Raw genomic sequence first — 13,695 nt, 5'->3', positions numbered from 1 at the left:
AGTAACTCACCACAGCCCTTCTGTTGTGCTCAGGGTGCTCTTTACTACCTGCATACGTGTTAGAGTCATAGAGTCAGTCAGGGTTGGAAGGGGGACCACAAGGGTCATCCAGTTCCAACCCCCCCCTGCCTAGGCAGGGACACCCTATCTTATGTCAGCCTGGCCTTAAACACCTCCAGGGATGAGGTCTCAACCACCTCCATGGGCAACCCCTTCCAGACTCTCATGCTGCAGAACTTCCTCCTCATGTCCAGTCTAAATCTCCCCACCTCCATCTTTCCTCTATTCCTCCTAATCCTGTCACTCCCTCATAGCCTAAAAAGTCCCTCCCCAGCTTTTTTATAGGCCTCCATCAGATACTGGAAGGCCACAAGGAGGTCACCTCAGAGCCTCCTCTTCTCCAGACTGCACAGCCCCAACTCTTTCAGTTTGTCCTCATAGCAGAGCTGCTCCAGCCCTCTGAGCATCCTCGTGGCCCTTTTTTTGGACACACTCCAGCATCTCCACATCCTTCTTGTAATAGGGTCTCCAGAACTGGATGCAGTACTCCAGATGGGGTCTGACCAGAGCACAGTAGAGGGGGAGAATCACTTCCCTTGGCCTGCTGGTCACACTTCTGCTGATGCAGCCCAGGATCTGGTTTGCCCTCCAGGCTGCAAGTGCACACTGCTGATTCATGTTGAGCTTCTCATCCAGCAGCACCCCCAAGTCCCTCTCCTCAGGGCTGCTCTCCAGCCAGTCACTGCCCAGCCTGGATTTGTGCTTTGGTATTTGTGTTCTTTGATAAAGACATAATGCCTAACAACAGCTTTGTTTGCATGCACGGGACAAGATCATAGCAGTACTTCACAATTAATAATCTCATCCACTAAGTTAACCAAGCAGGCCTCACGATATTTCTTATTAAAAGAAGAAATCCTTTCTTTTCCTTCTCCCAACTAAGCCAGTGCACCTTAATGCAATGATGATATGTTAGACCCAGCAGTTGTCAAAGCATCGTATTACTGTGATGCCATAATGACACCCTGTCTCTGTAAAGTAGTCATGTTTTCTCAAATCACACGTTGCACCGTTGATTTCTGACATGACACTTCATTCAGTCACTTTCCTTTTCTTCGGCATCTCCATTGTCTGACAATAACAGCTGGTGCCCATTTTCCTACTAAGTGATTCACGTTTTGCCACTTTACTAGAGTGCAATTAGCTGAAGCAGAAAAAAAAAGTGTTCAGTGTAAAGCAGCTCGACTGAAATTGTTACTCAGCTCTTTATCAGCACTGGGTGAAAGTCTTGAGGTGTTAAGGGTGTCGGTGCAAGAAACAACGTTTAAATGTCTTTCTGTGCAATCATTTTGTCTCCCTCTTACACTCAGACAAGCAGAAGTGTGGGAAATCACTGGAAGATGCTGCAGTTTTCTGTCTACTTATTTTGGCATAGACCTGTGAAATGATACTAAAAGGAAGCACAGTATTTGGTAGCAAATGTGATCTTTACAGTGAAAGCAAGGAGCTAGCTTCTCTTCCTGACCCTGCTACAGATTTAGTATCACCCAGACCAAACCTTTTTCACATGTGTTAGTTTTTGTAATTAAAGTGCAAGGATAACAAATGAAGATTTTTTTTTGTTTGGCATCCATGTAGGATAGAGGAATGTATGGGGGGAAAATCAAGTGGATTGCTCTGTTAGTGAAAAAGCACTTAGGTGTGCATAATAACACCTGTCTTGCTGATGCTCCCATGTAGTAGCTGTCATTAAAAATGTCAACTCTTAACAGCCTATTCTGACATTTATGGAAATAGGGTTATTCTCTCTTCAGGAAAGAAAAACTTCATGTGCAGGTAAAAGTGGACTTTAGTGTTGGTCTGTAATAAAGGTGCTTACTCTAATTGCTGTGACTATTATTGTCACTGAAACCACCGGCACAGCTGAAGCAGTGAATTACAGGACTCGAACATTGCTTCTGTAAAGAAATCCTGTGAGCACTGTGGCTGTTTAGTATTGAGAAGGCTGAGATGAGATCTTATTAATATCTATAAATATCTTAGGGGTGAACATCAAGTGAAGGTGATGGTCTTTTTGTGTTGCTGCCCAGTAATAGGACAAAGAATAGTGGATACAGGCTAGAATACAGTAGGTTCCGTCTCAACATGTGAGAAACTTCTTTACTGTGAGGTTGATGGAACACCAGAACAGGCTGCTTACAGATGTTGTGGAGTCTCCTTCTCTGGAGACTTTCAAGACCCCTCTGTGTGCATTCCTGTGTGGCCTGCCCTAGACAGTCCTGCTTTGCAAGGGGGCTGGGCTTAATCTCTCAAGATCCCTTCCAACTCCAGTCACTCTGTTTCAATGAATGATGCTGTAAGCAGAGCTTGTCGTGCTCGAAAAGCAATCATGGAATATGTTCGTGGGTTATGAAATAGTGGCATGTTGTTTTTACCTCCCTTAGGTATTGGTAGTGGTGAAGATGAGGGAAACAACATTTTGAATGAGTTGCATGTGTGGATGGAATATAAAGAGCTCCCAGTGGCTTTCTTTTTTTAAGGCTATATACCGTAATCAGATGCAGTTAATTTTTGAACTCGACTTGTATATTGATACTGATTTAGCCGGTGTCAGCACTGTCAATATCATTAGTGATGTGGCAGGTAGATGGAAATATGAATGTGATTGCATTAATAAATTCTTAATATATTCAACCTTTCATAAGCACATAGCAGTACAATTTATTCACTATTGTTTAAGACCATTTTAAAGTGGGAGATGCATATTGAAGCGCTCTTTCATTGTACCTTTCTGACATGAAAATGTTTTGAGATAGATTTATTAGAAATGTGAAGAGTCATGCCTGATGTTGCATATTACTCAAGACTTGTAGCATCCTATGCAGTTTTTCTTGTACATGGGCACAGCAATGCTTCAAAAGTCAATTAATTACTCTCCCTAATGTTACCGAAAGGGAGGTTTACTCAAGTAATACCAGTTGTTGAGAAACTTACCTGAGGACTATCCACCACAAATGGAACTGCCATTTATTTGACTGAATATCTAGTAAAGAAAACCAAAACCAAAACAACAACCCCACCAAGACTTTAAAATAAATACTGCACCTTTTATGTGACACATGTTATTTCTATTCATAAACCTTAACTAAATTTAGATTTTTATTAATCCAATGTGACCTAAAATTTTTGCATTAACAGCACAATGTGGAGTTGGGCTTATTCTCTTTGAATGCAGATAAAGCCATCATCTTGAAAATAGCTCTTTCTGACAAAAAGGTGTTCTTTTGAAATAAAGTCTTATTCACTACGTTCCTCTTAGAGTTAATGTGAATTTTAGTGCCTCTAATTTTAGATTGAAGTGAGGTCTAGAATAAAACCCACCAGCTGACAATTGAATTTATAGATAGTTGTGAATATTTCAGGCTTGAATAATAGAGCTGTAGAATTTCAGACACAGAGAGGAAGAGAGAATTAAGCTCCAACTGTAGTTTTAGACTATAATGCAATGGTGTCTAGGAATTCTTCAGTGTAACGAGCTAAGTAGTAATTAGGAGGGAACTGAGGGGGGGATTTTACAGAGATCTAGTTTAGGCATTATTCCAAATGTTCAGCATGATAATTTGATGGTGGTCCCACCTGCCATCCATACAAGATAGCTCTGAATTACTTTTGTTCAAGTGTGGCACTGTAACGAAAGTGTGAAAGCAGTAGGTGTGTGTTGCCCACACGCAGCTAGTGCCCGGCTTTGCCTCTAGTTTCACCTCTGAGGGTCTGAGAAAGTTTTTGTTCTCAGAGTTGTTTTTGCTTTTCATTGGAGCAGTTAATGTTTTAACTGCATTCGTGCTTTGCCAGCATGCACCAATCCAGTCTGTACCATTTAAGCTGCAGCCAAAAGCAGCTCTGTCTTGGTTGGTACTGGAAACTGCTACTTCAGAAGCATCAGCAGACCGGCTTTAGCCTAAGCAACACTGGAGATCAGGTTTAATACTCGTAGAATAGAGATTATATTTTTGTTCTGACTGCTTGGAGTGGGAGTTAGCCACTTCTGCACTGGCTAAAACGACATGCATTTGGACAACTAATTAGTTGCAAATGGTTCTTCTGTGAAGGGTGACATTCGAGCTCGTTATTGCACAAATTAGAAGAAATAATAATTGACCATAGGAATCTCAGATGAGAACATGGCATCAAGCTGGTTATGACAGACTGTAGGCAGTTACTGCTGTTGCTATGTTTTGAGATTTTGTTTTGCTGTGGTGCCTCAGCAGAAGGGAGGTGAAAAGCCCAAATGCGTGTTTAGTCAATAAAAGGACTTCAACACTAGTGTGTAGAGAAATAGTGTAAAAAAATAAGTTGCCAGGCTGTGAAAGTTAATTGGTATTTTTAATCATAGCTGCATATAAAATTCAGCGTCAGAGGAAGAGGAGAGTGAGACAGAAAGACAGCGTGGTTTAGCACCCTAATAACTTCTAGCTCTAGTCTAAGATTGTAACGTATGTGAGAGCGGAGCAGTATAATTATAAGGCAGTAAGTGGAGCGGTGGTGTGAGTGCTCTAAATGAAAAGGAATTCGCAGAGCTGCTGTAAGTCAGTGCCGACCTGCTTTCTTTCAAACGGTGACTTGAGAAAAGTGCTTAGCCCAGGGTGCAAGTAGAGAGACAAGAGAGAGCTATCTATTAATTACAGCACTCATTAACAGTGACGGCTACAAGGCAGCAGATGCAGAAGAAAAGGCACACGCTATTGCAGGCTGGCCAGGGGATTTCCCCCCTCCTCCAGTTCTTGAGCAAAGGACAACACAAGCAGGTGGTCCAATGTAATAAGATATTTTCACGGCTTTAACCTTCCCATTTCCTTGGTTTATTTGCTGACACCAGATAGCTTGCTCCTTCCAGCTCCCCAAATAAGGGCTGATTTCAAGTTTGGAGAGTAGCATTTTTGCACATTAATCTGGCCATTTTCCAGATTCACATGGCATTTGTTTTCAATAGAATCTTACAGTAAAGATCACAGCAGTTAAGAGGTCTTAAGTAGGATCCATGGGCGCTGATTTTAGGGTAAATCTCATCCTAAGCAGATGTCTTTAATGAAGGGTCAAGCTTTGATCTCAGTTACTCTCATTAGGAAAGGACCCAGCTCTATGGATTTATCTCTGTTTTCCATTGGTGAATTTGATTCCAGATCTTGAAGCAGCAGACTGTTTTATTTTAGACATTGAAAAGGTGAAAAAGTCAATACAAGATCTGAAAAACTGCTTTAGAAAGTAAGGTCAGTGAAATTGTTTGGATTCATGAATTTGCTGTGAAAACAGGAGTCCATAGCTCCAGGCGTGTGGCCTTATGAGGTGGTTGCTTTTCTGCTGATAATATTTCTGGAGAAATGCTCATAACTGTCATCTGTACTTTGGCAGCTTCTGTGAGTACTGTCAGGATAATGCTGGCTAGACCGTTTGCTACTGTGGTCTCATAATCACAGCTGGAGAAAATGAACATAGTATCTGATTTGGAGCTTTTGAATTGTTATTTTTGTTCCTTCTCCCTAAAATAGATGTTAAAACAAAAAAAAAAAAATTAAAAAATTAGGATCACAGGATGGCAGGGCTTGGAAGGGACCCAAAGAGGTCATCAAGTTCAACCCCCTTGCCACAGCAGGACCATGCCATCTATTTCAGGTCACACAGGAACACATCCAGTCAGGCTCTGAAAGTCTCCAGAGGAGATTCCACAGCCTCTCTGGGGAGCCTGTTCCAGTGCTCTGTGAGCCTTACAGTCAAGAAGTTCCCCCTTGTGTTGATGTGGAACCTCCTGTGCTGCAACTTACATCCATGATGGGTTGAAATAGACAAAGAAGATTTTAATTTCTTTTAAACGTATCAGATCAAATGGGATATGATTTTATTTCAGAAACCTAATTCTGAAAATGTAAGAAGAAAGCCAGAATCTCATCTTCTGAAACTCCTGTCTAAAATTTCCTCTGATACCTTTTTTAATCCAAGAATGGAACACGTAAAATGTCAGCTCCTATGGAGCTGTAGATATATGGGATGGTGGCATAGTTATTACTGGTTAGTCTGAGGATAATGGCTAGAAAGTAATCGCAGCCAGAGCTGATGAATCATTCCACTTAGATTTGGTGAAAATGAAGTGCAGCCTTAATTATTTGTTAGAGTTCCCCGCTGATGTGCTACTCCATTGCTAAATAGCCATATCTACAATAAAGCAGTATTAACACACAAAAAAAGAATGTGTGAGACTTGCTCTTCAATTCTGGGATCAGATCAATAGATGATGGATACATGTTTTAGCCAAGTGTCTCGACAAATATTAATTACGGAGCAGAACGTTTGTGTGACCAAACTTGGAAATATTTTTTCCTCATAATGATGGAATTTACAGAAAGGAAATATTGATGTGAAAAGGTAGATGTTTAACAGCCAAGTCATCTAATAGGATTTAAAATTTTTTTTGACTTGCTAGGTGACAAGTTCAGAATTTAGAGTTGATGTGAAGTTGACACATAGCCTATAGGGCAAGTGGAGGGGACCACAGAGGATTTGGTCTCTTTAAAGTTTTTGTTTACTGCCTGTCTGGAGCTTTGACAAAGCTCTGTCATGCCCTTATGCTGATTACCTTCATGTAGAACAAGAGGTATCGACTAATGAATGAATGATGTGCAGTCCCTAACCCTTCCAGAGCAGCCTTAAAGAGCACTGTCTTTAATACAGAGATTCTTCTTTCTCTCTCTCCCCACTACAGGCTTCTCTGCAGAATGTCAAGCAAAGATCGACACATTGATTCTAGCTGTTCGTCGTACATCAAGACGGAACCGTCGAGCCCTGCTTCTCTGACGGACAGCATCAACCACCACAGCCCTGGTGGCTCCTCAGACGCCAGTGGGAGCTACAGTTCCACCATGAATGGACATCAGAACGGGCTGGACTCACCTCCCCTCTACCCTTCAGCCACAGGGCTTGGGGGCAATGGGCCAGTCAGGAAACGGTATGATGACTGCTCCAGTACTATTGCTGAAGATTCACAGACCAAGTGTGAATATATGCTGAACTCGATGCCCAAAAGACTGTGTTTGGTGTGTGGTGACATTGCATCAGGGTACCACTACGGAGTGGCTTCCTGCGAGGCCTGCAAGGCTTTCTTCAAGAGGACAATTCAAGGTTGGTTATTCTTTAAACTCATTTATTTTATTTGAAGTGAAATAGTGCATTTCTCGACTGCATCCTGTTAGGGTTTTAGACTGTACCTTTCCCTTCTTCATAGCGCTTGTTCATGTAGGTGCTACTTAGCAAAAGGCCCCTGTGGGCTTCTGCTGGAGTCTCTCTGTCATGTTAAGCCCACTGCCACGTTGATTTTGATTATGGAAAACACCAGAGCCATCAAGTGCATATGCAGATTTGTTTCATATACGAGTTTCTCGTGGATTCCCTTAAATGATTGTTTTGAAAATCACTGATTATTTTCTAAAGGTTAGCACAGATGCCTCTTGAAACACACTTGTGGCTGGCACACAGAGATTGTGCATTTATTCCTGGTGACACCCCTACCATACTTAAACTGTTATAGAAGTCCAGATAATGTTCCGTTTAACATTGGAACACAATGCAGTGGTATAGTGCTTTGTGCATTAGTGTATTAATAACTGGTCTTTTGCCCATATGATATACAGTGGCCTTAAATGGGTTCAAGAAATATCTGTAAGATCACATTCTGAGGAGAGTAAGTTGGCAGCTTTCAGTCTCTGCCTTGTACTTTGCACTACTCTGCTCTTGATACCTGTTACAAATACGACACATATTTTGGCATAAATCAGTATGAATGAGACAGTTTGCATGACCACTTACTATAGCTTCAGAACCAATGGAGGCAAAATAACCTTCTACTTTGATTTAGATATCATCCTTTCAAGTAAAACTGAAGGTGCTTTATTTAAAGAACATGAAGCCAGGCTTGGCCTGTACCAAAATACAGTATCACATTAAATTCAAACTTTGAAGACTAAAATTAGTCCAAATTTAAACTCTTCAATAAAACCTGCCTTATTTTTATAGGTGTTGAGCATCTGAAATTCTCAGGAATGACAATACAATATGGTGATACACTTTTCTTTTTAAAAATGAGTTATGATAAGGAAGATAAACTTAGTTTCAGTTTGTAATTTTGCATAACTCAAAATCTAAAGTATTTGGTCAAGAGTTCCTAAGTATAGTACTTTCATGGTCAATGTAAAATTAGTAAGGGAAAATGATGGATGTTATTGTAATGTATCCATTGCTGAGGCAATGGCTATTTTATTGTCCTCTCATCCATTTTACTCCTAGAGGATTTGGACCTTCTGACCCTTTTTATGATGGCCAAATAGCCACTAGAAAGAAGCATTAGTATTCAGTTGTCCTAATGGAACCGAGTGGTACAGTGTTTGCAACCAGTAAATAAACATACCTGTGAAGATTCTTAGTGTTGTAGGTCCATATGTAAAATGATTGCATATACAGGAACAATATGCTTTTTGTTTTGGAAGGAAGGGCTTTTGTTTGACTTCTAAGAACATCTTCAGAAAAGCTCAGAAAGTGCTTCCACTGAAGCAATTTGTATTTTATGGTTACTAAACTTCAGGCATGAACTTCAACCAGCAGCTCTGTTTTTATAAATGGCATTTAATTGCTCTGTAATAGCTGTCCTACAGAACTGAATCGATGCTGCATTATTTTACTTGTATTTTGAGCATGAAAAAATGCCACCACAGAAATGTTAACTGCTGAAAGCGTTGACTTCTGGCAGTAATAGGTAGCCTGCAATTTTATACCGCACCATGGATGGCAAGTTTCTGAGCGTGGAAGCACAAGACAGGGACGTCATTCTCCAGATTAGCAACCTGGACTTGGCCACATAGCTCAAGTTAGAACTGGCAGCTGTGCAAAAAGTCTTAGTATGCTTAGAGCAGTAGCTGCATCAGCAGGTGACAGTGCTGTGGAGACACACACCCCCAGAAAAAAGGCAGTAAGGCAAAACTGAGCATCAAATGGAAAAGCAATAATGAAGACACTAAGAATAGGAGATGGTGTTACCATCCTAATGTCATAGCAGCATCTTTAGTAATGGTGCTGACTTAGCTGATAGAATTACAAAGAGTTTTCTGATATCATCCAAAATAATAGAAGCTGCTTACTTTGGTGAATCAAACCACGGATTGTGGTAGATGACAAGAAGTATATGTAAAAGAGCCACTTTTCAACTTTTGAGTGGGCAAATTTTACCTTTACACTTGCATGAAGAATCTTTCACCTGAGGTTTTCTGTCTCTAAATGATGAAAAAATTCCCTGTAGCACTCCACTTCCTGGTTGATACCATGTTCTTTCTCTTTCTGTTTTTAAAATGCTGATTGCTATAGAACTGCAAATAAGAAACCAGGAAAAGAAACTAAGACATGAAAAAATACAGAATAGTAAACTAGATTACTTAAGAGTCAAATATTGTAACTGAGCGTATTATAAGGATAATATGTCTTGATTCAAAGAATTACCTTATCTTAAATGCTAATAATTAATTGTGGCAGGTACTTAATTGTAGATTCAGTGACAAAGAACTTTGACTCCTCAAACCTTTCTTATCATTTGTCAGTTACTAAATTAGGTCAGACTTGTATAACCTAAGTGCTACTCCTGTTGAAGTCATGGGCAAAGCTGCCCTGACTTCAGTGAAAGCAAGGCTGAGCTGATAAAGTAAGATTATGAAGCACATCTTGTGTTCGTGTCAGGCCTGATGTCCTTTCCACTAAGTCAATGGGAGTCTTCCCATTCTTTCCATTTCAGAGGAGTCTTTAGAAATCTCAGTAAGTGAAAGCTACAGGCAGCTGTTCAGAGCGACAGCACAGTATCTCTACACTGCCATCAACTTACATAAGACATAAGTGAAGCAAATCACAAGATACCTAGTAGCCCCATACACAAGATGAATTTTGACCTAATATAGAGTATACACCTGTTTTTAGGGCCAATGGAGATTCTCATTCCCTTTCAGATGACAGCAATTTAATCTAAAAAAACATCCGTTCCTGCCCGACAGATTTCTGCTCTTCTTCCTGTCTCTTGCAGTCATTGCTAATTTCCTTAAAAGTAAAGAAATCAGATGAAACCTGTCTTGAATTATAAGGAGTGGAGTAACTTTGTCTTCTTTTTAATACGTGTTTTTAACATAGTACAGAAGTACATTTTGGGCTGTGGTAAAGAATGCATAGATTATGACAAAAATCAATAATAGCAGAAAAACCCAAGAAACACTTGACTAAAACCCCCAAACCCACCCAAAACCCCCATACTGCTATGTGTAATCGATGTCTTCTTAGGTCATCTAATGATATTCTGCCCTTCTTTGTGACATACAAGGAAATGAGAGAACTGGATGTTCTCTCTGTTCAGCCTAGCACTCACTCAGCTGCAGCTCTCAGTTTGCTTCTGGGATAATTTGCATGGTGGCTGATTGCGAATGTCTCACAGAAACACATACACAGCCAAATCTTCCCCAAACTGGCGTAGCATCAGGGATAGCAGAAAATAGCAACGTCTAAAAATAGTTACAGATCCATTGATTTTTAGGATCTCTCTACAGTTTTTGCTGTGCACGGTATTATCTTGAAAATGCCAAGCTTTCATTAAAAGAAAGAGGGGGGGGAAAAAGAGTTTTCAGTTGCCAGCTGAGTGCTCAGCACAGAGGTCTTGTGCTTACTAGATATTTTATAGTGAGTAGTCAGTGTAAATACATTGCTTGTAATTTTTATTTGCTCAGTTATCATAAAGACAAGCAAGTACACATATGTAGTTACTCAGTGTTATAACTTAAACATTTCTGCAAGCAAATTGAAATAGTATTCTTGGTTTTGGCAGAAGAATGACAGAACTTAACCAGCTCAGACAGCTTACTATTTTGCTTTATTTATCTTTCATCTTATTAAAAAAATGGTGTGCACATGGACAACTCTCCTGCCTCTCTTCCCCTGCCTCCCTGCCTCTCTTCCCCTGCCTCCCTGCCTCTCTTCCCCTGCCTCCCTGCCTCTCTTCCCCTGCCTCCCTGCCTCTCTTCCCCTGCCTCCCTGCCTCTCTTCCCCTGCCTCCCTGCCTCTCTTCCCCTGCCTCCCTGCCTCTCTTCCCCTGCCTCCCTGCCTCTCTTCCCCTGCCTCCCTGCCTCTCTTCCCCTGCCTCCCTGCCTCTCTTCCCCTGCCTCCCTGCCTCTCTTCCCCTGCCTCCCTGCCTCTCTTCCCCTGCCTCCCTGCCTCTCTTCCCCTGCCTCCCTGCCTCTCTTCCCCTGCCTCCCTGCCTCTCTTCCCCTGCCTCCCTGCCTCTCTTCCCCTGCCTCCCTGCCTCTCTTCCCCTGCCTCCCTGCCTCTCTTCCCCTGCCTCCCTGCCTCTCTTCCCCTGCCTCCCTGCCTCTCTTCCCCTGCCTCCCTTAAGGACTCTGATCTTTGGACTCTTTAAACTAGCCATTTAAAAGGCGATCTGAAGAGCCTAGGTATTGATGTTGCTTTCCTGGTAAGGCTTGTGCAGAAGTGTCAGAGCTCACTTATTATTTCCTTGGGCAGCATTTGAATTTTCACTACAAAAGCTAAAATGTTTTGCAATCAATAGTCCTCGAGGTTCTTGGTCTCTTTTTTGTATTTTTTAAGGAAAAACTGGGATCAACAGTATTGGGTCATCAGTCTTCTGTTTATACACAGAGGGAGTAAAGCAGTAGATAGTAGGAAGCCCTGCAATCATACCTTCACTGTCTCCTTTAAGAGAGTTGTTTCCTGTCCTTGTCTTCTAACACAAACAAGAAATATTCCATCCTGGGAATCCTGTTGTGGTTTTGATCATTATGTGAACTAGACCAAGTCAACCATCTCCTTTTATGGTGACCACCTAAAAGCTTCCAACTCTGCAGTGATGTAGTTCCTATGGTCTTCAAAGCCTGCCCAAACTGAGAGGTAGATTAAACTGCTTTGTACTTTGTTCATTTTTTTGGTTACTCAGAGTTGTTTTTAATTTCCTCAGTGTTGAGGTTTTTCAACCTTCTTTAGGGTGTTTACCCATTACTGAGCTAATTTAATGTGTAAATATGAATCAGCAAAGTTAGAACTAGCTGTGTAAATCCAGATAAAGTGACATTTAAAACGGGCAGCATAAAGTTGGTTCAAAGTTGCTCATGACCAAAGTGGCTTCCAAAGGTTAATTTGCATCTCTCAAAGCTGACTCCTGTGATACTACATGTCATCTTTATACAAGAAGAGAGAGCAAATTGACTAAGATTTTATGGCTTTTCAGCATCTTTACTAGTTGCTAAGATTATATTTTTTTACAGCAAGATAGGGTGGACTTGCTTCTTGGTACAGTAGTCTATGCACCTTGGCTCTGAGGCAAAGATGGCAGCCCTCCAGTGAACCTGGGACTAAAAGTCACCTAAATCCATCATTAACTGATTAAATCATTCACCTTCCTTATACAAGTGAAAGTCTGTGCATCGGCATTTCTTTCAAAGAATATTTTAATCAAGCAATGACAGATATTTTCCCTTTCCCCTGATTTCTCTGTGTCTATGGACCACCCAAACTAGCAAGCAGGTGCTTTTAATGCCTTCTAACACATCTTTTAATCCTGTCATAATGCCATGTAACTGCAGCAGCCAAACAAGTTGAGACAATAAAATACAAGCATGCTGATGTCTGAGAAACAGAGCTAAGTTCAAAAGTAGACAGCTGATGCTATCTTGTTTTACTTTCCTTGCAGCCTTGTAAATGATATGCTACATTGAGAATATTAGGTAGTAAGAACAAACATCCCATTTTGTGCATGGCTATTTCAAACCCATCAGAAAGGGAAAGATGTGATTTAACAATGGTACTAGTATAGTGGTATGTATCAGTGCCATTATAAGTAGCTCTGGATCTCTGGTTGTTACAGATATCTCTGAAAGCTTCCAACCTATTTATTAAGCTTTGTCTAGTTTGAAACTAGTGATGTGAAGTTTCAGCTATCAAGTAATTTATTTGGATGCTTTTATAACCTTTTTACTTACTTTTTATAACCTTTTAATATACTTTATATACTTTTAATATAACCTTTATGTATTTTTTTTTCTGCTATTAAAGTCATTTGGCTTGCATCTTTACAGGCTGAGATGTTCCATGTGCTCACAAGCAAACAGTGGCACTTTTCCATGCTGCCTTCATAGGATATATCAAAATTGACCTAGATAAGATACCAGTAGGAACAAAATGTAGATGGGTCAGTCTTTCTGATTTGGACAGCTCTTCAGTGACACCCAGGCAGCAAGGAGCTTTATTCTATTTGTGTCTTCAAGGTGTTGATTTCTTTCTTAGGGTGACTGAAGTGCCCTTCATTTCTGTTAAAGATCAAGAAGTTGATTCCAGTGGGGACCAAGGGTGGTGGGAACTTAGAGGTATCATTCAGCACCCCCTTACTATAAGTCTTCTATTAAAAATTAGGATGATTTTTATGATGCTGGTAACCCATCTGCCTAAGGTTAGAAGCTGATGCAAAAACGCTGTGCTGTCAGACCAGCAAGCATCACGTTTCTATTTCATTTTAAATCTTCATTTGTGTTACTTTCTAGGAATAAAGATAATAATAATAATTTTAAAAAAAGAAATTCAAAGTGTATAATAGTGTAGTAACCTAGAACATTGGCTTCT

At 40.7% G+C, this 13,695-nt stretch overlaps 1 protein-coding gene across 6 annotated transcripts in view; it reads left to right on the top strand.

Annotated features, from left to right (window-relative positions):
• The window catches only part of ESRRG (estrogen related receptor gamma), a 414,670-nt gene that overhangs the window by 273,386 nt on the left and 127,589 nt on the right, over positions 1 to 13,695 (top strand). For all 6 annotated transcript variants that reach the window (XM_064164518.1, XM_064164517.1, XM_064164515.1 and 3 more), the window contains one exon: positions 6,755 to 7,170. In XM_064164518.1, the coding sequence (XP_064020588.1) occupies positions 6,768 to 7,170 (403 nt within the window). In that variant the 5' untranslated portion in view covers positions 6,755 to 6,767. The remainder of the gene's footprint in view (positions 1 to 6,754; positions 7,171 to 13,695) is intronic.

Source organism: Pogoniulus pusillus, chromosome 25, assembly GCF_015220805.1.
Source record: "Pogoniulus pusillus isolate bPogPus1 chromosome 25, bPogPus1.pri, whole genome shotgun sequence".
Classification (NCBI taxonomy): domain Eukaryota; kingdom Metazoa; phylum Chordata; class Aves; order Piciformes; family Lybiidae; genus Pogoniulus; species Pogoniulus pusillus.
This window is presented reverse-complemented; position numbering and strand designations above follow the sequence as displayed.